General features: G+C 41.3%; 1 protein-coding gene across 1 annotated transcript in view; it reads left to right on the top strand.

The window, feature by feature from the left end:
* The window catches only part of AK9 (adenylate kinase 9), a 327,370-nt gene that overhangs the window by 45,998 nt on the left and 257,266 nt on the right, over positions 1-24,106 (top strand). The window contains exons 6-9 of the mRNA XM_030199196.1: positions 1,572-1,684; positions 10,278-10,469; positions 15,584-15,703; positions 21,294-21,368. Of these exons, the coding sequence (XP_030055056.1) occupies positions 1,572-1,684; positions 10,278-10,469; positions 15,584-15,703; positions 21,294-21,368 (500 nt within the window). The remainder of the gene's footprint in view (positions 1-1,571; positions 1,685-10,277; positions 10,470-15,583; positions 15,704-21,293; positions 21,369-24,106) is intronic.

Below are 24,106 nucleotides of genomic sequence, written 5' to 3'. Positions count from 1 at the left end.
ATACTCAAATAATAAAAGGTATACTTAAAATGGATGTCTGTAGGTACTTACAGTCAATCATAGCTTCCGTAAGTCCAATATTCAGGGAATCTGCAGATGAACCTAAATAACGTATTACCAAGAATCTTGCACTGAGTTCTTGGCAAGGCACAGTGAAAAGATCAATCCACCGAAACAAAATATCTTTCAGACCTAAAAAAAAAATTTTTTTAATTCCAACAGTGAATAAATATCAGTTTCAGAAATCTGACAGCTGATTCCGAAAAAGTATTTGAGCACTGAACAGTTTCTGCAATCCTGTCACTGAAACAGAAACTGGGAAAAGAAAAATTTAGGATCCCGAAATTAGCAGTATAATCTGTATATATCGCAGCTCAGATTTTACTCAAAGTTAAGGATATAACCCTATCTCAGATCTATTTAAATTTGCCAAAAACACACTTCAAAATTCAGTTCCAGAGAAGTTAGTAAAGCATAATAAATTCTGACTCCACTTACATTAAACAAACCATCCTCTGCTACCAAATGTTATAACCACCTAGTCTCAGAGAAAGCTGTAATATGTGGGAATTCTTTCTCTGATCCTTCTACTTACCATAAGAAATATATCATTTGGACAAATGGGGCAATATGGTTCCTGCCTCCTTACACCCACCCCAAGATATAGTGAACCAGCCACCCCCAAGATATAGTGGACCAGCCACCCCCAAGATATGGGGTAGCAGAGAAGATAGAGGCTATGTTCCTGCCAAGGAGAAAGTCTTTATTCCTTACCAATTTAGATAATAACAAAGCAATCAGGCAATAACAAATAGCAGTTTATTATGAGAGGGAGAGAGAGAGACCACCGCTGTAAAGATTTACTCACTGTTGATCATCTCAGCCTCTGCCTAAATACAATACAACAGTGACTTATATACCTTTTTGTACAATGGATTGGGCATCAATTCCCTCCCAAATCATGCAGCTTGCAACTTCAGCTAATTTCTGTCTTACTGCATTTTTTACATAGAATGGAACACACTATCTGAATGTTATGGAACACAGCATCTTATAACAAGTCCAAGGTTTCTTTTACAGGAGATTGTAGCCGTCATTTTGCCACAGGAATTTCTCCAAGACCCAGGTCTTATCATTGTTTTGTCTAGTAACCTCAACACATCTTCGCTTTCAAACTATGTATACATTCTTTGTGTCCTTGTGATGTAGAGTCAGGGGCACCAACTCTGTCAGGGAGGGGAAGAGCGCTTCTTGCTGTAGATCAGCATGACCTTGAATTCACAGCTTTCAGCAGAAAGTACAGAAAGATGCAGCTCTCAGGCATTTTAAGTTTGTGCCTTTAGCTATGCAGTTCATGGGTCATAACTGACCTGTCAGTGGTCAGAAAAGTACAAATCAATTCATTCTGTATATCCGTTAACCCATCCGTCCAGTGCAAGATATCACTGCCTACATAGATTCCACTTTTCTTTAAGATCAGTGTTATTATTAGAAGGCTACATTGCAGACTGGATGATAACAGTAATCCTTAACTATTCTGCAAATATATGTAATGAGGTTTTGTTTTGCAGGATATGTCCTTTGTGGGCTTCCTTCTCTCTCGGAGGAATATATGTCGATTCCAGAGCAAATAGAGCTTATTAAAAACCTGAACCTGAAGCCAGATTTTATCATTAACATTAAGGTAAGAGCAACTTTGTAATTTGTAAATCCACTATTTAGGGTACAGTAAAAGAATCTGTTTTTCACTCCGTAGAAAAATTATTTGCATGATTTGGGGGGTGATTTTGAGAATGGTCACAGGGCATGCAGATCTTCAGGGGCATAATTCCCATGAGTACACAAGCCCATTTTCAAAGTGAAACCTCATGTGGGATTTCTTTTTGATAATGCATCCAACTGTGGAGATGGGTCTCTTTTGGTATATACGTTTGCTTGAAAGTGTAAATATTCCTGCAGAAAGTACACATTCCTTCTTCCTAGCTATACCTACCTTTGTCTGCTGAGGGGGCAGAGTTCACAGGGGGATTCCCTCTTTTACTTCTTGGAAATGTTTTTGAAAATTGCCCTCCCCTTAAGCATACGAAGCCACAGAACAAAGAAACTCACCATTAGCAAGCTAGCAGGTGCAAAAGCTTAAAATGTAGTTTATGAAGGCGATGCAATTTATACAGCTCTCAGTCGTCATCAGCTGAAGACCATCAAAACACAACCATTGTGTAAGTATAATAAAAAAGAGTTCATCAGTGTATACCATCAAAAGGCATCTAATACAATTACTGAAGAAAGAAAAAGAGAAATATGTATCTGTGCATCAGTGGCTCTCAGCCAGTCAGGTTTTCAGGATATCCATAATTAATATGCATGAGAGAGATTTGTATGCAAATCTATCTCATAATCATTGTGGATGTTCTGAAAGTCTAACTGGCTGGGTGTGTCCCGAAGACTGGGTTGAGAAACACTGCAGTGCTCCTCCTAATCATAGAGTGGCCTAGTGGTTAGGGTGGTGGACTTTGGTCCTGGGGAACTGAGGAACTGAGTTCGATTCCCAGCACAGGCAGCTCCTTGTGACTCTGGGCAAGTCACTTAACCCTCCATTGCCTGCCGCATTGAGCCTGCCATGAGTGGGAAAGCACGGGGTACAAATGTAACAAAAAAAAAAAAACTTTGTCAATTGATTCAGAGATGGTGGCTTCAATTACAGAGCTAAGATAAGCATATATGTTGCTGGTGAAACATAAAATAATTTGATAGATATGAGATGATGTGCTTTGAATAGCGCTCTGAAGAGAGACTTGTGCTAAGCCGAAACTCATCTGAGTCTGGAATTTTGAAATGAGTGGGGGTTTTAAGGTATATAATTAGTTTGTGCATTGAGTTTTGGTTTCCCTCGTTTTCTGTCCTTTGCTGTGCTGTCTCAGATCAGTTCCTATGTGAGAAGCCCAAAGGGGCATCTATTTTAAGCCTTTTATACAAAATAGGCATCCAGAACAGGTCCTGCAGTCCTTGAAGCTCATTCCTTTTCCCCTTTTTCTTATGGGAGTTCTTTCAAACTCTCCTACTTATCAAGCTTCCTTTAGTAATTTTTCTCCACTCTCTTATTTTGGTCTCAGTAAATTCTTGGCCACCATGAGTCCTTCTGGTTCCCGTTTAGTTATAGTTCACCCTAAACTCTATTTTATTCTGGTGCACAGAACATAGCAGTTTACATACAAATAAACTGCAACTAACAAGAGAGAGGAGATGGGACTTGATATACTGCCTTTCTGTGCTTTCAATCAAAGCAATTTACATATTATATACAGGTACTTAATTTTGTACGTGGGGCAGTGGAGGGTTAAGTGACTCGCCCAGAGTCACAAGGAGCTATAATGGGAATCAAACCCAGAAAATGGAAAAAGGAACTGACTGAAAACAATAAGAAACAGCATAAGGAATGTCAAGTCAAATACAAAGTGCTGATAAGGAAGGCAGAGATGGATTGCGTTGGAGGCAAAAACACATAGTAAAAAGATTTTTAGGTATATTTAAAGCAAAAAGCAGTGGATTTTCCCCCAAGTCCATTTTAATAATGGTCTATGGACTTTTCCTTTAGGAAGCCAACCAAACCTTTTTTAAACCCTGCTAAGCTAACTGCTTTTACTACATTTCTGGCAACAAATTCCAGAGTTTAATTAAACGTTGAGTGTAGAAAAATTTTCTCCAATTAGTTTTAAATTTACCACTTTGTAGCTCATTGCGTGTCCCCTAGTCCTAGTATTTTTGAAAAGATTAAACAAGTGATTCACTTCTACTCATTCCATTCCACTCATTTTATAGACCTCTATTATATCTCCCCTCAGCCGTATTTTCTCCAAGCTGAAGAATCCTAGCTGCTTTATTCTTTTGTTTTGCTCTAAAAGTACAGCCTGCTTACTCAATCACTACAGACTGCTCAGAAAGTAAATTACTGCAGATTCTTTTGGATTTGTATTGGGTAAATGAGACTTTTATTAGAGGTTCACTTCAAATGGAGAGAGTACAAGTCATTATTGTCCAAGATACACAATCATTAAGAAATATACACAATGATCAGGTCATATAACTGAAGAGAAACAATATTAAAGAAGTAATATATATACATATATCATTGGTCATGTATCACTACATTCAGGCGCTTCTCATCAGCTGGGAAGCCCATTCAGCAAAGCCAGAAGTCACGTGACCAGGTCCAATGCACATATCTGCTCATAGGCGAGCTTTTGGCTTCACTGTTCAAGGCTCCCCTTTTTATTAGACTAAAACTCATTTTCAGAGCCAAGGAAAATTACAAAAATGTGCATGAGAAGGTAGTCACATGCTCTTGGTTCAATTAAACAAACAATTGGCCAGGTAGCTTATCTCTTAAAACTTAAACATGCTCCACCTAGCTGCTGCACATACCAAATTAGTCAGAGACGTTCCTTGTCTTCCACATTCCAAGTTGTTTTTGCATTTACAAGAAAAGTTACTTTCAGTCAAAAAACATCCCACCCTGTCAGACTGTCATAGTAATGCTTGAATGTTTTCACTTATATACACTGTCAGCTAGCACATTTGCTTATTTCCGATCTGAGGAAGAAGGGCAACCTTCGAAAGCTAATCAAGAAATGTATTAAGTTATGTCCAATAAAAAAGGTATCATCTTATTTTCTTTTCCATGTTTTATTTTGTTTGATTTCTATTGATAGTCAAAAAACAGAAACTTTAGAGTGTACTGTCGGTCAAAGCAGAGTTGAAAAGCAATCTTTAAAATATTTCTATTACACCTTTCCTCATAGGGGAGTCGTCCCATCCCCTTTATCATTTTCGTCGCCCTTCTCTGTACTTTTTCTAATTCTACTATATCTTTTTTAAGATGCGGTGACCAGCATAACATTCGAGGTGCAATCGCATCATGGAGCAATACAAAGGCATTATAACATCCTCATTTTTGTTTTCCATTCCTTTCCTAATAATACATAGCATTCTATTTGCTTTCTTAGCCACCGCCACACACTGAGCAGAAGGTTTCAACGTATCATCCACGACGACTCCTAGATCCGTTTCCTGGTCAGTGACTCCTAATGTGGAACCTTCATTTTATAACTATAATTTGGGTTCCTCTTTCCCACATGCATCACTTTGCACTTGCTCAAATTAAACGTCATCTGCCATTTAACTGCCCAATCTCGTAAGGTCCTCTTGTAATTTTTCACAATCCTCTTACGATTTAACAACTTTGAATAACTTTGTGTCACCAGCAAATTTAATTACCTCACTAGTTACTCCCATCTCTAGATCCACTATTTCTGGGATAAGCAGTATAAAATGTTTTGTACTTTTTTGGGATCTTGCCAGGTATTTGTGACCTGGATTGGCCACTGTTGGAAACAGGATGCTGGACTTGATGGACCTTTGGTCTGTCCCAGTATGGCAATACTTATGTACTTATTTATAAATATGTTAAAAAGCAACAGTACCAGCACAGACCCCTGGGGAACCTTATTAACTACCCTTCTCCATTCAGAATACTGACCATTTAACCCTACTCTCTGCTTTCTATTTTTTAACCAGTTTTTAATCCACAATAGGACCCTACCTCCTATCCCATGACTCTCCTACTTCCTCTGGAGTCTTTCATGAGGTACTTTGTCAAATGCCTTTTGAAAATCCAGATACACAATATCGACCAGCTCACCTGTATTCCCATGTTTGTTCACCCCTTCAAAAAAATGTAATAGATTGGTGAGGCAAGATTTCCCTTCACTAAATCCATGTTGGCTTAGTCTCATTAATCTATGCTTTTGAATATGCTCTGTAATTTTGTTCTTTATAATAGTCTCTACCATTTTGCCCGGCACCAACATCAGGCTGACCGGTCTATAATTTCATGGATCTCCTCTGGAACCTTTTTTAAAAATCAGCGTTACATCTTCCGGTACCATACTTGATTTTAAAGATAAATTACATATTATTAACAATAGTTCTGCAAGTTCATTTTTCAATTCTGTCAGTACTCTGGGATGAATACCATCTGGTCCAGAAGGTTTGGTACTCTTCAATTTGTCAAATTATGGCATTACATCCTCCAGGTTTATAGAGATTTCATTCAGTTTCTCTGACTTGTCAGCTTTGAATTGTAAGTTCTATGTTAAACTGTACCTGATGTACCGTATTTTTCGGACTATAAGACGCACCGGACCATAAGACGCACCTAGGTTTTAGAGGAGGGAAATAGGAAAAAAAAATTTTTCCTTTTTCCCTCCTCTAAAACCTAGGTGCTCCGGTGCGTCTTGTCCGAGTTTTGGACCGCCGTCCCGTACTTACACGATTCCATGTTCCCTGGTGGTCTAGTGACGTTGGGGCAGGAAAGAGCCCCCTCTTTCCTGCCCATCGCGCTGCTCTCCGTGCTCACTGCTTTCTGACGGTCTCGGCGAGATTCAAAAACGCTACCTTCGGACTATAAGACGCACCCCCCATTTTCCTCCCAAATTTTGGGGGAAAAAAGTGCGTCTTATAGTCCGAAAAATACGGTACTTCCTTGGGTGAATGTCTTCATAAAGGTGGTTAATAAATCCCAATAAATAAATAAATACATTTCCATTTTGACTAGAAATATTTTTACTTTCACCACTGGGTTAGCAGAGGAGACCTTACTGCCTCTTAAATAGGAGGTGGTAAGGCTGTTAAATGAATTTTACCAATGATACTCACGAACACCACAAGACCAAGTCAGGCGTAAAGCAGTTTGAGACCATTAGGAGGTTTTTGCAAGCTAGCCAAAAAGCATATCTAAGAACATTCAGTTCTTCTTGTAACACACAAGGTTAGAAGCTGTTTCTTTTCTTATAATCTACACTTGTTTAGTATATGTTAAAATGATTAACTCAATAATTTCCCTACAAAGGGCTTCCCAGGAAATGGCCACATATAGTACATAAGTAATGCCATACTGGGAAAAGACCAAGGGTCCATCGAGCCCAGCATCCTGTCCACGACAGCGGCCAATCCAGGCCAAGGGCACCTGGCAAGCTTCCCAAACGTACAAACATTCTATACATGTTATTCCTGAAATTGTGGATTTTTCCCAAGTCCATTTAGTAGCAGTTTATGGACTTGTCCTTTAGGAAACCGTCTAACCCCCCTTTTAAACTCTGCCAAGCTAACCGCCTTCACCATGTTCTCCGGCAACGAATTCCAGAGTTTAATTACGCGTTGGGTGAAGAAAACTTTTCTCCGATTTGTTTTAAATTTACTACACTGTAGTTTCATCGCATGCCCCCTAGTCCTAGTATTTTTGGAAAGCGTGAACAGACGCTTCACATCCACCTGTTCCACTCCACTCATTATTTTATATACCTCTATCATGTCTCCCCACAGCCATCTCTTCTTACCGCACAGCCATTTCCCTTTAAAAACAAAAGCCAGCTGCAGTAAAAGGGGCCTCAACACATGGCAGATCCACAGGGCTTCCTTTATTGCAGGTCCTGTTTAACTTTAAGATTTTGTATTACTTCGCAGTATGCTTAATACTAGATTTCAGATTTGGATTTAGCTCATGCCGTTCTCAATTATAGCTCAGTGTAAGTTACATGCATGTGTACTAGGTATTTTTCTGGAGGGCTTACAATTGAAGCTTGTACCCTAGCCAGTGGAGGGTCCAAGATCTTAAGGAGCAGCAACTGGATTTGAACCCTGGATGCCCTGGTTCTCAGCCCGCTGCTCTAACCATTATGTACAGCTAATACAGGTAATATGTAATCCAAAAACGTTTGGTAACTCGCAGCAGATCTGAAACCTGGTGGCCATTTGGCAACTTACCAAAAACATTGATAGCCAAATCATTTTATGGTTGCTAGTAGCTACAGGATTTCTGTTACAGTGCTGTTCACATGGCCAACAGGAAGATGTTGGACTAGGGAGCTAGGGCTGATTGGCAGCCACGTGTTAAAGTACCTGCATATATTTCCATAATACAGCAAATACTGTTTTGTTTAATATGTTGTACTATTTTGGTGCATTATTTCGATTTTTTTTTTGGCACATAATTCCCTGGAGTGTGTTCAGTTTGTATGATACCATCAGTAACAGAGGTACTAGGTGAGGGAGGAAGCTGTGTTCAAAAGTGCCCCCACTGTCCTTTTACTGCTGACACAGTTGTCGCCACCACAAGGATTTTAACTTGGCCCACCACATCCCATTCCACCCCGCCCCATCCCACTTTAGCCTCCCCAAACATCTGCGTCACCAACTGCCTATGAGTCTGCTACAACAATTTGGTATTTCTGCTTACGTTTATGCAGATGGCTTACAACTGCTGATAGTCCACGACACCTGGGGATACAGCCTTTCAACAGTCCCTCTCTGTGTAAACAAGGTTCCTTCTTGGATATGTTTCTGAATCTCCATAAACCTGAAGCCATATGATTCTCCTAGAGTCATCCCCCACCAGCCTTTCAACTTCTTCTTCGAGGAAAAGCAGGACAGCCATATTACCAAAGATGGAGCCCCCGCTGCGAGTGGCGTTCCAATTTTTTTAGAAACCTTTTGGAGCCACCTGCCTCAGCTACTGGAGTTGCTGTTGAAACCCACCCCAGCCCATCCTGATCTGTCTATCTTTGCCACTTTCCAGACATAAAGCCTAGAAGTCTGTCCTGCAGTGGCCTTCCACCCAACTTTGTTTCTCCTTCCCTACGGTCCTTCTGCCAGAGGGACTTCAATATACCATCTTATATTTTCCAGACTATACTAAAAAAAATTGATGTTGAATAAAAAGTGAATGCAAGAGTGTGTGATTGGATGGCTCAGAGGATTAGTGAAAAGTTCCTGAGCTTTTCACCTCTAGGCAACCTTCATTCCAGTTCAGGCCACCTGAAATTAAACATGACCAAAACCGAGCTTCTCATTTTTCCCCCCAAACCCACCTCCCCACTCCCCCCGTTTTTTATTTCTGTTGATGGCTCTCTCATTCTCCCTGTCACCTCAGCTCGAAACCTTGGGGTCATCTTTGACTCTTCTCTCTCCTTCTCTGCTCATATCCAGCAGATCGCCAAGACCTGTCGTTTCTTTCTTTACAACATCCGTAAAATCCGCCCCTTTCTTTCCGAGCACTCTACCAAAACCCTCATCCACACCCTTGTCACCTCTTGTTTAGACTACTGCAATCTGCTTCTTGCTGGCCTCCCACTTAGTCACCTCTCCCCTCTCCAATCGGTTCAAAACTCTGCTGCCCGTCCTGTCTTCCGCCAGGGTCGCTTTACTCATACTACCCCTCTCCTCAAGTCGCTTCACTGGCTCCCTATCTGTTTTCACATCCTGTTCAAACTTCTTCTACTAACCTATAAATGTATTCACTCTGCTGCTCCCCAGTATCTCTCCACACTCGTCCTTCCCTACACCCCTTCCCGTGCACTCCGCTCCATGGATAAATCCTTCTTATCTGTTCCCTTCTCCACTACTGCCAACTCCTGACTTCGCGCCTTTTGTCTTGCTGCACCCTACGCCTAGAATAAACTTCCTGAGCCCCTACGTCTTGCCCCATCCTTGACCACCTTTAAATCTAGACTGAAAGCCCACCTCTTTAACATTGCTTTTGACTCATAACCACTTGTAACCACTCACCTCCACCTACCCTCCTCTCCTCCTTCCTGTACACATTAATTGATTTGATTTGCTTACTTTATTTTTTGTCTATTAGATTGTAAGCTCTTTGAGCAGGGACTGTCTTTCTTCTATGTTTGTGTAGCGCTGCGTACGCCTTGTAGCGCTATAGAAATGCTAAATAGTAGTAGTAGTAGTAGTAGTAGTGATTGAAAGTTGTCACCATCCGAAAGCCACTTGGTGCCCTGTGTAAACTGAGCTGGTAGCCTCTGTTTATCTGGTTCCCAGTGAATAGGTGTCCTAGGCCCTAAAAGCCACCCTTGCAATTTAACACTACCATTTTGGGAGTCGTGGCAGAGAGGTTACTGATTGTACTGCTGGAAGTGGTCCCTCCAGAGGAGTATTATAGCATAGTAGCAAAAGGAAATAGGAAATGGGTTCATATCGCCTTTGATAAATGTTACAGTATAGGATTTTGTATTGGCACTTTGTAAGAAAACATCTTTCATGGAGAAGGTTGTAAATTGTCTATAAAATATTCAAGTTCTATTTTTAAATGGAGACAAAGAGAATTTCTAAAAAGCATATAAATATCATCTGCTAAATTCTCTCTTAAAGTGATTTGTATTTTCAGAGCAGGTTCTCCTAACTAGACTTGTTCACTCTGTCTGAACCAGTGCCCTGATGATGACCTGTGTCAAAGAATTTCTGGCCAGAAACAGTCTGCTGAAACAGGGCGTTTGTACCAGCGAGAGGAGTGGGACCCTGAGCTGCTTGCGCTGCAGAAGAAGAAAAAGAAGGAGCAGGAACAGGCAGGGGAAGAAGAGACAGAAGAGGAGGCCATAGAGGAAGAGGAAGAAGAAGAAGAGGTGACTGATCATACTGGGACTCATTGAGTGGTATCTTTTTGATCTGCCCTTATAAAAAGTAGAAATAATGTCAACAAGAAGTTGGGCCTCATTTAGGGGTACGTTTACTAAGGTGCGTTAGCGTTTTTAACGTGCCTGTAAATTTAAGGCACGTTAAATGCTAACACGTTTATACATTTGTATGGGCGTGTTAGCGTTTAACGGCCGTAAACCATTTACGCGCGTTAAGATCGCTAACACACCCATAACGCCGCTTAGTAAACATAGAGGCATATTTTCAAAGCACTTTAGGAGGCTAAGTTCCATAGGTTTCTATGGAACTTTGGGAGGCTAAGTGCTTTGAAAATGAGCCTGATAGGCGTTATTAAGCTTTGTTTGCTAAACTGCAGAACCTCTGCTGGGGACACGTCCAGTATTTCTTTACCCGCAAAAACAAAGGGGGTTCACACTTTCCACAAAGACAGAACACAATACAAACAAGGTGGAAAAGAACCAAGTCCAGGAAATCAGTCCAAAACAACAGGATAAGATGCTCCAAATATAACTTTATTTGGACCCTACACGGTCCGTGTTTCGGCTACAAAAGCCTTCCTCAGGGGTCTAAAAAATATATAACATACATATAAGAATATATAAATACAAAATTAACAAACGTTACCGCTTTAAATAATAAAACTTATTTTAAATTTTTTTTAATTTTGTTAACTTTATCTGTATATCATAGAGTAAACAATCAAAATTCATCAATAGTAAATCAAAAGGGCAAAAACAAGATATTCTAAAATGTATAACATAACCCACAATCGATGCATATAATCTTCACAGTTGATACATGTGGTCTTCACTAACATAATGTATTGCATCTATCTAGCTTATATATTTATAAAAAATTTTATATTTATAAAAAACAAACCCATATCAGATGTAAATGAAACACCTATATATAACATAAAAGATATAATAATAAGATATGCATACAAAATGCTCAAATTGATAACACATCTGAAAATAATGCATTTATACTTAGATAGAATGATACATATAAACTAAAATGATAAATACAAATTAAAAATAAAATAATAGAATAATTTATTACAGCTGTGTATCCAGAAAAAAGATGATAAATGTTAAATATTTAATTATGTCTATCCATTATTAAAAAAAAAGTTTTCAATATATAAATATATTGCAGAGTTTGGTATCATCCACAATTAGACAAACCTTACCAGACAGCTCTCCACAATATCGCTTACAAAATGTTAAAAAGAACCAGGCCAAGAACTGATCCTTTTGGCATACCACTCTTAACGTCCCTTTCCTTTGAGTGAGCTCCATTTACCACTATCCTCTGTTGCCTTCCAAGCAACCAGTTCCAAACCCAGTCAGTCTCTTAAGGTACATATTGAGGGCACTCAGTTTATTTATGTCATCTATGCAGAACTAAAGCAAAGGTTTTGCTAAAATCTAAGTACAAAGCACAGAAAGTACCAAGAGCCTTCAACAATGAAACAAGTTCTGTTATTCCACAGCATAGATCAATCCTCTAAATCAACGATTCAATCTTGTACATCAGTGACACAAACTGGGCCGTGTTTCAGCGCACAGCGCCTGTGTCAAGGATCTACGTGGAGGGGCATAATCGAACGCGAACACCTATCTCCATGGGCGTCTATGTCCGAAAACGGGTACGTGAAGAGGCGGGACCGTATTTTCGGAAAAATAGACGTTTTTCAGCTGGGCGTTTGTTTTTTTTAGCGATAATGGAAATTAAAAACGCCCAGCCCGAGCCATTTGGTCATGGGAGGGGCCACGATTCGTAGTACACTCGCCCCCCTGACATGCCAGGACACCAACTGGGCACCCTAAAGGTCAGTGCGGTGGACTTCAGACAACGCTCCCACATGCATAGCTACCTTACCACAGGTGCTGAGCACCCAACCCCCCTCCCCCAAAACCCACTACCCACAAATGTACAACACTACCTTAGCTCTTAGGGGTGAAGGGGGCACCTACATGTGGGTACAGTGGGTTTTGGAAACCTCCCATTTATCAGCACAAGTGTTACAGGTAGGGGGGATGGGCCTGGGTCCACCTGCCTTAAGTGTACTGCGGTACCCACTAAAAGTGCTCCAGGGACCTGCATACACGCAGGCCTCTAGGACTTGTTGCTGCTATATAACATTGGCACACCAGTTGACACCTGAAGACTAATCTCTCCGAAAACGTCCTTTATTGGAATAAGCACGCTTACTCACAGTTAACTGCAGATCAGAGGTTGTGCCCCACTGGCAACGAGTCTCCCTGGTACTGAGATGAGCAGTAGGTCACAGCTGGCAGAATGCTGTACAATGCCCTCTTTCAGCCACATTCAAGGTAAGAACTAAGTTCTGTAACGTGGCTAACACGTGAAAGGGATCTAAAACTGGCTTACAAAAATGGCCACTACCTCATGGACTACCGGAAACAAAACAGGGCACACTCTGACCCAGTAAGCAGGGGGAAAAGCACCATGGGAGTACAGCCTACCAACTACCAACATCGTGAGCATTTGCCACAAGCTAGTGGAATCATGGAGCCCAATACCCTACACCCACCACAATGCATTGCTGATGTGACTGTGCAGTGCGCATAACAGAAAAGTTGTCACACTCACCCGAGAGCCACATCAGAACCAGGGAAAGGCTGTCACAGGATAGAACACATTCTGCTGTCATAGAGGTGGATACGGCATTTGAGGCTGGCATAGAGGCTGGAAAAAAAGTTATTAAAGTGGGTTTTTTTGGTGGGAGGGGGTTAGTGATCACTGGGGGAGTCCGGGGAGGTCATCCCCGATTCCCTCCAGTGGTCATCTGGGCAGTTGGGGCGCTTTTTTGGGACTTGTTCGTGAAAAAAAAGGGTAAAAAAAAAAGTGACCCAAAATCACGGTAAAAACGCCTTTTTTTCAGATTATCAGCTAAAGACGCCCATCTCTCCTCGGCCGATAACCACGCCCCAGTTCTGCCTCCAACACGCCCCCATCTTTACCCGTTTCCACGACGGATTGCAGTTGGAAACGCCCAAAATCGGCTTTCGATTATACCGATTTGGGAGCCCACGGGAGAAAGACGCCCATCTCCCGATTTGGGTCGCAATATAGGCGTTTTTCTGTTTCGATTATAAGCAGGATTGTTTATCATTTATTTATTTTGCTGTACTGTCACTTATTGCCAACCAAATCAGAATGGTTTACAGAGCAAATCATGCAATAAAATCATAAAACAATTAAATTAAATTGGGAACACCATTAAAAGATAGGAAAGAACAAACAAAATCATCCAGTCCTGAGAACAACAAAACCAGTCAACCCACAAGCAAATCATATCATATATATAATATAATTCAGAAACCTCTGCAATAAACTATGAACCTGTGTGGCCTATCCACTAAGATACAGTAACTTTAGATGATGAAAACTAATTGATAATAATATGTTTTCAGTGCTGTACAAAAAAGGCATAATAATAATAAACATATACAAATAATGAAATTAAAACATGAACATATTAAAATAATGAATCCAAAAATTAAAATTAAATTAAGCATGGATGAAGGAACCACCTGAGATAGACATACATGTGAAAAGATACAGTATAATATTTACATTAAAGATACGTAAAGGAGCCTGCCATGAATGGGAAAGTGCGGGTACAAATGTAACAAAAAAAATGTGTAGGTGACACAAATTACAATGATAAGTGAGTTTGCTGTCTACGTTGTGATACATCAAAGAGTGAAAGCAATGTGACTGTGACAAAATCTTGAGTGCATAATTGTGTAAAGTGAACATGTCTTACAACAGCCGGTTAAAAAGTACATCTACAGTTGCTCACCGTTTGACGTCAAAAGTCCAATACAGACATGTCCAGCGTTCTAGCTGAGAGCAGAAAAAACGAGTCTTGTCCTTGATCAACAATAAAATAAAAACCTCAGCATGTTTTAATATCCAGAAACAGAAAGATAAAACTTGTCAACCAAAGATGTGATTAGACAGCAACATGCCATTAAAACTTATTTTTATGATCTTTTTAAATGATTTTTAGATTTTTTTTTACTGATTACAAACCAATGTATTTCCAAGGTTTTATCCTGCTTCTTTGCAATTGTTTACTGCATAGAACTCTGTGGGGACTTTGCAGAATAGAAACTTCTCACAGTGCATTTACCAGACAAACAGAAGTATTTCGATTATAAAATTTCTTAGCTTATGTGCCTTTTACTTGACCAACTGTGAGCCATATCATTTATTCTAATTAGGAGGCTACTCCACCCAGTGAGGTTTAGGTTGTACACTGCTTTGCTCTGCCCATCAGTTAGAGCAGTCTAGCAAATGTCAATAAACTGTAACAGGACACTTACTCCCCCCCCCCCCCCCATTTACTAAGTGAATAGGCCGTGTTGGCATTAGCGCACGGCAGCCGCTAGACCGGTTTAGGAGGGTTAAATTTAAGCGCCATTTGTATGTGAGTGCTATTCCGTAATTTAAGCGCAGATCACGTAGTGCGTAAATACATGGGGACATTCACAGGGGAGGGGCATGAGTGGTAAGTCGTAGAATACTGTAAGTTATGTCAGTAAGGGCTGCATTTAGGCACATCAACTTATACCATCCATGACATGTAGTGTAAGTGGGCTCACCTAAATGTAGGTACGTTGATGCCAACTTATGATTGTATTCTATGAGAACACGTACACACACAAGTATTCTTATAGGCTCAAAGCCTGTGTAAAGTGCTGCCCAGTTATCGAATTGCCCCCTAGTTGCTTATATGTCTTTATAAAATAGTACCTAAGTAGACACCTACTTGTTATGTAGGTGCCCTCTTTCTCTATGCAAAAATTAGAGACATTTAGGGCCAGATGTACTAAGTATTTTTCTCATAAACCCAAAATAGGAAAATGCTATAGTGTATCTGGCCCTTGCTAAAATTCTGAGTGGTCTCTTCGAATGGGATTCCCATGAACAGCAAAGTACTTGCTCAAGCAGCCTGTGACCACCAAGAGACAGTGTTCATTTTCTGCTAGAGCAGGCTTGGTGATATTTTACTTAAACAATTATTTTGTTTCTTATTCATAAGGGAGAAGAAAAACAGTCAAATGCGTTTATGAACCAGCTAGTTCAGAGGCCTGAAGATTTTCCTGCAAATGCAAAGGTTCGAGTGAAATTATACAAGGACACTATGCTGCGTGCTCTAGAGGTAAGAATTGTACTGCAGGTTCTGCAGCTTCATTCCGTTTTGGTTCTGTCTGTCTTTAATGCTACCCAAAAAGGGGTTAGATAGATTCCTAAAGGACAAGTCCATAGACCGCTATTAAATGGACTTGGAAAAATTCCGCATTTTTAGGTATAACTTGTCTGGAATGTTTTTACGTTTGGGGAGCGTGCCAGGTGCCCTTGACCTGGATTGGCCACTGTCGGCGACAGGATGCTGGGCTAGATGGACCTTTGGTCTTTCCCAGTATGGCACTACTTATGTACTTATGTACTAGTAGAGATTGGTAGGGTTGTAGATGAATCTTCCTTCGAACACTCATACCCTGTATTGTTGGAAGATCCATCTACAACCCTACTTGTGCTGCTGTAATGGTCTTGTGTGGTTCCTCCACCTCAATGGTCACTCTGCTGTTTAATGCTGCCCAAACAGAAAATAAGAACTTCACACAATATAGTTAAAGGGCAGTTCTATAGCAAGGCTGTCAAGGGTGCGCACCCCCTGCAAGTGTAAATACAGAAAAAATGAGCACTTAGGCATATACGCACTGCTCTGTGAGGGGACACGTAAGTAGGGCATACTCGTGGGCAGACCATGGGCAGGATATGGGCATGCCTTCCATTTACACATCACATTTAGAATGCTATAAGTTACGCAAGGTGTGCCCAATTACACCATGTCTATGGCTGATGTAACTGCATGTATATGAATGTAAGGAGCACCCATGCCAGCTTAAGCTAATGTCCTGTTATGGGATCTGGGTGCCTAGATGCTGTTGTACATTAGGCTCTCACCATGTGGCATTGGGGCGCCTTCTTATAGAATTACTCATAAGTACATAAGTAATGCCACACTGGGAAAAGACCAAGGGTCCATCAAGCCCAGCATCCTATCCCGACAGCAGCCAATCCAGGCCAAGGGCACCTGGTGAGCTTCCCAAACGTACAAACGTTCTATACATGTTATTCCTGGAATTGTGGATTTTTCCCAAGTCCATTTAGTAGCTGTTTATGGACTTGTCCTTTAGGAAACCGTCTAACCCCTTTTTAAACTCTGCTAAGCTAACCGCCTTCACCAGGACATGAAATGAGATTAGGACATGAAATGAGATTGAAGGGGGGCAGACTCAAGAAAAATGTCAGGAAGTATTTCTTCACGGAGAGAGTGGTGGATGCTTGGAATGCCCTCCCCCGGGAGGTGGTGGAGATGAAAACGGTAACGGAATTCAAACATGCGTGGGATAAACATAAAGGAATCCTGTTCAGAAGGAATGGATCCTCAGGAGCTTAACCGAGATTGGATAGCAGAGCCGGTAGTGGGAGGCAGGGCTGGAGGTTGGGAGGCGGGGATAGTGCTGGGCAGACTTATACGGTCTGTGCCAGAGTCGGTGGTGGGAGGCAGGACTGGAGGTTGAGAGGCAGGGATAGTGCTAGGCAGACTTATACAGTCTGTGCCAGAGCCGGTGGTGGGAGGCGGGACTGGAGGTTGGGAGGCAGGGCTAGTGCTGGGCAGACTTATACGGTCTGTGCCCTGAAGAGCACAGGTACAAATCAAAGTAGGGTATACACAAAAGTAGCACACATGAGTTGTCTTGTTGGGCAGACTGGATGGACCGTGCAGGTCTTTTTCTGCCGTCATCTACTATGTTACTATGTTACCACGTTCTCCGGCAACGAATTCCAGAGTTTAATTATGCGTTGGGTGAAGAAACATTTTCTCTGATTTGTTTTAAATTTACTACACTGTAGTTTCATCGCATGCCCCCTAGTCCTAGTATTTTTGGAAAGCGTGAACAGACTCCATTAACGTATGAGACTCATTATCCCAGAATACTTGGAAACATAGTTTAATCCATTTTTTAAAAGAAATGAGGAAATGTTGTGGATGATAGTTAGTCAGTAGTGTCATCCTGTGTTCAGTGCATGAATTGGCAGACTGGATAAGTGATATAGTCTTTATTTTTCTATGTTTCTATTACTTCCAGAGACTGGAAGGCATGGGCGTAGTTTGGAGGTGAGGGGGCTTTGCCCCCCCCCCCCCCAAACGCAAGACCAGCACAACACGCTCTCGGTCCCTCCTTCCCGCCCTCAGCTGGGAGAATCTTGCCATGTGTAATCTCTTCTGGGGTTTGCTTTGCTCTTATGTTATAGGCAGTGATTGTGACATCAGATTGATTGTGATGTCTAATCAGCTGATATTCTGACGGATAAGCAATCGGCCACATAAGTAGATGGTATCATCCAATACCACCAACAAACAGCATTTCCATTGCTTCTGGAAGGGTTTAGGACAGTTTTGTGGGCACATATGGGACGTCCCACACAGCCTCAGCTGTGCAGACCTGCTCAGGTTTTACTTTGTCTGTGGCGATGCCATCTGTTGCTGATTGTTTTTGTCAATCAATTTTCTTTCCTCTTCATCCCTTCATTCCAGTTCAGAAGACTGAGAATGATAACCATTCGTTTGATGACATCAGATGGGGTCCAGTAGAGTCCTGAGCTTACCAGTATTTCTCAGTCTCCAGCAAATGGAGAACAGTAGACCCAGACCAGCCACAGACTGCATAGAAGGTCCCCACCCCCCTAATTCCTTCCCTCTTTTTTTGCCAGAGGCAGTCCTTGGGAGCTCTGTGCCTGTGGTTCCTCCTTTCATTCTTCACGACTCTTGAGAGCAGGTCAGGATGAAGTTTTACCAAGCAGCGCTTAATAAAGTCTGGTTGTTTTTTTTTTTTTAAAGAGAGCCACCAGCACAAGTGAAAGTGAAGCATTTGGTTCAGGAAGTATCTAGTTCAGAGGTGAGTTTGCATGTCCGGAATTAAGGAGGCTGGCTGAACACAGTTCCAGCTGTGTGGCCTGCAGCAGCTGCTGGTCTGGCTAAGGACATCATGATCGCACATTGTTGTAACAGTGAACAAGAGCAGAGTTGCTCATCTGCTTCAGATTTTATGGGTTGGTTTTTTTCTGCAGCAGTGTAAGGAAGAAGATACGCTGCAGTAGGGCTGGTGGGGCAGTGATTATATGACACTGTCTTGTGGTCATGGCAGATTTTGTTTTAGGTGGTAATGACAGTCATTTGCCCACACCAGAGGCGTGTCAAGGCCAGTTGGATGGCTCACCTGTTTTAAGCCTGTTCAGGCTTGGAGGCAAAGAATATCAGACCCTTGGGTTAAGAGGCCGAATCCTGTGGCTGGCATGTTCAGTTTTCCCCAGAATTCATGCTTCTTAGCCACCAAGCCTCCATTCAGATTAGTTAGGGTTACCATACGTCCAGATTTACCCGGACATGTCCTTTTTTTGAGGACATGTCCGGGCATCCGGACAGGTTTTGCCAGTCCGCCCGTTTGTCCGGATTTCTGGACAAACGGGCGGGCGGGCCTCCCCTCCCCTTACTTACTATCTACTGCCCTGGTGGTCTAGTGACCTCTTCAGGGCAGGAAAGAGCCCCCTCTTTCCTGCCCGGATCGCTGCCTTGCCCTACATTCTGTTGCTATGACGGTCTCGAGATTCAAAATGGCCGCCGAGAGTTGAAGCTGCACATGGAACAAGACTTGTGTATTAATGGGCTTAGCTCTTATTTTGTTCATGTTGACAAGAACAAAAAAAAAAGAAATGTAAGTGAAGCATTCCAGGCCCTTATATCCAGCTAAGGAAGCAGTGGTGGAAACAGCCTGCAGAACCAACTCTCTGTCCTTCTTTATGAGTGAAGTTTTGGAAAGTGCCTTAAGACTAGATTAGTCCTGTGAGGCATGAGAATTTATGACACCCTGATAATAAAAAATGTTTGAAGTTCTTGGGGCACTTTCGGGTTCTTTTTTGAGCTCCTCATGAGAACATAATAATAGTCATACTGGGTCCATCTAGCCCAGCATCCTGCTTCCAACAGTGGCCAATACAGGGCACAAATACCTGGCAGAAGCCCAATTAGTAGCAACATTCCATGCATCCAATCCCAGAGCAAGCAGTGGCTTCCCCCATGTCCATCTCCTAGCCTTAATCTGTGATCCTGCAGGGAAGGAATCATAGATTGATCTTGCCAATGTTTGGGATGCTAAGAGCATTCCACTGACTGCACCAGGAGAAGGTGGAGATAGCTGATTTAGCAAATAGAGGGACATGGCCCCCTCAGAAAAGGATAATGCTTCGGGGTGGGGGGAGGTTGGGAGAGAAAGAAGCTGGTGATTCTTATTTTCTAGGGGCTTTATCTCTGGGTAACTTTTGGATCAGGGGCTTAGCCACTAATGGGTCTGGGTGGTTCATCAGACCAATCTAGCAGCAGTGCCTGCATGAAAACTGAGCTTCTTTAAGACCATAACATAACATAAGAGTAGCCATACTGGGTCAGACCAGTGGTCCATCTAGCTCAGTATCCTGTTTCCAAACAGTGATCAAGCCAGGTCACAAGCACCTGGCAGAAACTCACTTATTAGCAACACTCCTGGGGCAAGCAGCTGCCTCCCCATGTCTGTCTCAATAGCAAACTATAGACTTTTCCTCCAAGAACTTATCCAAACCTTTTTTTTAACCCAGATATGCTAACCGCTGTTGCTACATCATCCAGCAAAGAGTTCCAGAGCTTAACTATTTGTTGAGTGAAAAATTATTTTGTCCTATTTGTTTTAAAAGTATTTCCATATAACTTCATTGAGTGTCCCCTAGTCTTTGTACTTTTGGAACGAGTAAAAAATCGATTTACTTCTACTCGTTCTACACCACTCAGGATTTTGTAGACCTCAATCATATCTCCCCTCATCTGTCTCTTTTCTAAGCTGAAGAGCCCTAACCTCTTTGGCCTTTCCTCATACGAGAGGAGTTCCATCCTCTTTATCATTTTGTTCGCTCTTCTTTGAACCTTTTCTAATTCCGCTATATCTTTTTTGAGATACGATGACCAGAACTAAACACAATATTCAAGGTGTGGTCACACCATGGATATTCAATGCCGGTCCCTGGAAATGGCCTGGCATTGAATATCCGGGGTCAGTGCCAATGCGGCATTTATACGGGCTGCCTTCTGCCCCTAAGTATACAGACCTCCTTTTTTGCACCAGCTCACTTCTGTGGCCACTGCCCTTCCCAGTTTATCTCCGCATCTGTAACCATTAAGCAGGGGGATTTAAAACAGGGTAAAGGGTACTGGATTTGGTTTACATATATATTATGATGGGGTTATTTCCTGTGTTCCTGGTGGGCTCACAATCTAATTGTTTTGGGGTTTTTATGCCTGGAACAATTAAGGGTTAAGTGACTTGCCCAGGGTCACAAAGAGCTGCAGTGGGAATTGAACCCAGTTCCCCAGGTTTTCAGCCCACTGTACTAACCATTAGGCTACTCCTCCAATCCCAGGGAAAAAGGGAGAAAATGCTTGGGTAGTTGCAATGTACAAAGATGCAAAAGGAAACCACCAAGTCAAAAACCCCAATAATACAAGGAAGATAGTGAAAAGGGATTTAAGAGTGATGTCATAATTATAGACACCATAAAAGAATGGAAGAATTGTTTCCTCTTTGTCCAAGGAATCTCAGATAAATCTACAGTAGTATGCTCATTGATTTAATCTATCTATTTCTACTCTATAGGATTTAATGGCTGATCATGATTCACAGTGGCTTATTGAATTGGATGGACATAAGAAGCCAGATGAACTCTTTAAGGTAAGTTAAAGGCATCAAGCAAGATTCTGTAAGAAAGCTGGGAAAAACAGAGTGTTGTAAGCAGTTTATTTGGAGGATGTTCTGTCCTCTCAGTCACTGGAAGTACACCATCTGCATTGTGTAACCTCTTACTGGAGGGCATACTAGGGGTAATCTTATAAAGTTTTTTCTTTTGGGTTTGTTTTATTTTTTACTCTTTATTTATCAAGTTTTAAATCATATTTCCAAGAATAGTTTTGATACAGAATACTCTTGATACAGAAAAAGAACAGGATAGTATCCATAAATTCCAAAATAAAGGAAAATAAATTCACAAAAGTTAAACAAAAAGCCAATACTAATTTACTTATCTTAAAGTCCATAGTAATGCAGAGAAACAAGGCACAATTTAAAGAAAATATATTTTTTAATGACCTATAAAGAGAAAATGGATGGAAGTTACATGTCGAGCAATTTCCTAAACTATGATGTAGATGTTACAGGCATTGATGCTGTCGGAAGAGGAGAGACTATGGATTTAGATTCTGAGAAAGTGGTCAGATGACCAGGCTCAAAGAATATGTATTTACAAATTCATTTTGATGACATATTTACAGGGGAAATTTAGCCGAAAAAGCCCTTCCAGTTGTAACACCCTTGGACAATGTCAGAAATTGCTGGTGTCTTTTCTGCGTTTGTCACGAAATGCCTAGGTCCTGCCTGGGGTCATCCTGCGGTCATCTGCAGGGTCTGCCCCAGTACTGCCCAGCCTCGCCTGCACTTGGACTCATGCTCTATACTAGCATCCTCCACCCACCGATTGGGTCCTTCTTGCCTCTGGGCTAGTCTCCCACTCTCAGGTTATTCCCCAGTGGCACTGGGGCCACACTCCAGGGGTCTCACAGTTCCAAGAAAGCATCGACAGACCCCAAAACATGAACCAGGATTCTTAGTTAGTCCAGGACAGCAGAGTCAATAAACTAAATAAGGTTTATTGTCACAGAACTGGAACAGCTAACAGAAAAAGGTGAACTCAGCAAGCAATAACAGGTAACTGAATATGGATCAATTGTAAAAATATCTAATCCTTTGTTTACTGCCTGGGGTTGTACCTGGGGAGTTCAGGAAATGTAGCTGCTCACAGGTTATAAACTATATCTGCTTACAGGGTCTCAGTAAAGAGATCTTTCTCTCTCTCTGCTCCCAGGCTGGGATTGGGGGAAAATCCAGTACCTTCAGGCTAGATTTGAAATCCAGGGCCAATTGGCGCTGGATTTCAAATCTATTTCAGCATCAATTTTGAAGTAGCTGCCTAATGGTACTGCAGATTGCCTTTCCATAAGCTGAAACTGGAAGAGAGAGAGTATCTTTCTGCCTGATAGGTAACTTTAAAACAATACAAGAACGTAAGACCTTTGAAGTTAGAATGATTGAATATTTTGACACCCAACAGACAGGACTCAATAAGGATCTGGGTTTTCTAGCCCATTATAAACCATAAAGTTGTATTTCTCTGTTTATTTCTCTGTTTATCACCCTCCTCTCACCTTCCCACACCATCCTGTTAGAATATCAGTGAAATGCTTTGATGTCCCCATGCATACCCCCACCCTCCCACTCTGTCAGACTGTCAAAGTAATGCTTTGATGTTTCTCTTATATATACTGCTACCACATTTGCTTATTTCCGATCTGACGAAGAAGGGCAACCTTCGAAAGCTAATCAAGAAATGTATTAAGTTATGTCCAATAAAAAAGGTATCATCTTATTTTCTTTTCCATGATACTGAAGAATAAAATGTATTTTTAAAGCGAATGAGATGCTAGAGAACAGTCAAGTGCAATGATAAAGCAGAGGAAGGCAAGAGCAAGAATAGATCTTTGGAGTGCCCCATACAGGAGGGTCTGTGTAACCGGGTAAAGAAGACGCCAGATGCCCTCCAATTAAATCTATGCAGGATTCTTCTGTGTTAACAGCAGCTCCTGAAAAGACAATAGCTTGCTGGAGAACAGGTCATAGTTCAATGCCAACTTCAATTCCTACTTTGTTTGACAGGCAAATTGTCCCAGTACAATCTGTCAAATACTTAGGTGTGATTATAGATTCAGCTCTATTGTTTAATGATCAGGTATCGGAGGTAGTAAAAAAATCTTTTTATTATCTAAGGCAATTACGTTCCATTAGAAATACAATAGACAATAACTCACTGCGTACCTTGGCCTAAGCTTACATTATGACACGCCTTTATTATTGTAACATCATTTATGCGGGCATTACAAAATTCAACTTGAAACGCTTTCAAGCTATATAAAACACAGCTGCTTGTATAATTTGTAGAGCTTCAAGATATGATAAGGCTACGCCTTTATTACATCAAATACACATCATCACGAAAGTTACGTTCACTTACTGATAATAGGTTGGTAATCCCACCGCCTTCAAGAGCAAGGTAGGAATCAACTCAAGCTTCAGCATTTTTCTATTTATCACCATCATTGTGGAATTCTCTCACAAAATATATCAGGGTAGAAGAATCATTTATGCTCTTTCGTAAAGCTTTAAAAACCTATTTCTTTGAAAAAGCTTTTGACATCTAGAGTAATCTAGTGTCATTTATTAGAGAAAAAACCACTCAGGAAATGAAAATATGGTTTATTTGAACAGGGAATATATACTATTTTAAGATAATAGTATTATCTGATGTGATATGTTTGAGTGATATATGTATTTGGTTTGTCCTCTTTGGTATGGAAGTTTTT

This window comes from Microcaecilia unicolor, chromosome 3 (genome assembly GCF_901765095.1).
Source record: "Microcaecilia unicolor chromosome 3, aMicUni1.1, whole genome shotgun sequence".
Taxonomy (NCBI): Eukaryota; Metazoa; Chordata; class Amphibia; order Gymnophiona; family Siphonopidae; genus Microcaecilia; species Microcaecilia unicolor.
Note: the sequence above shows the minus strand (reverse complement) of the source record. Positions and strands in the feature narration are given on the sequence as shown.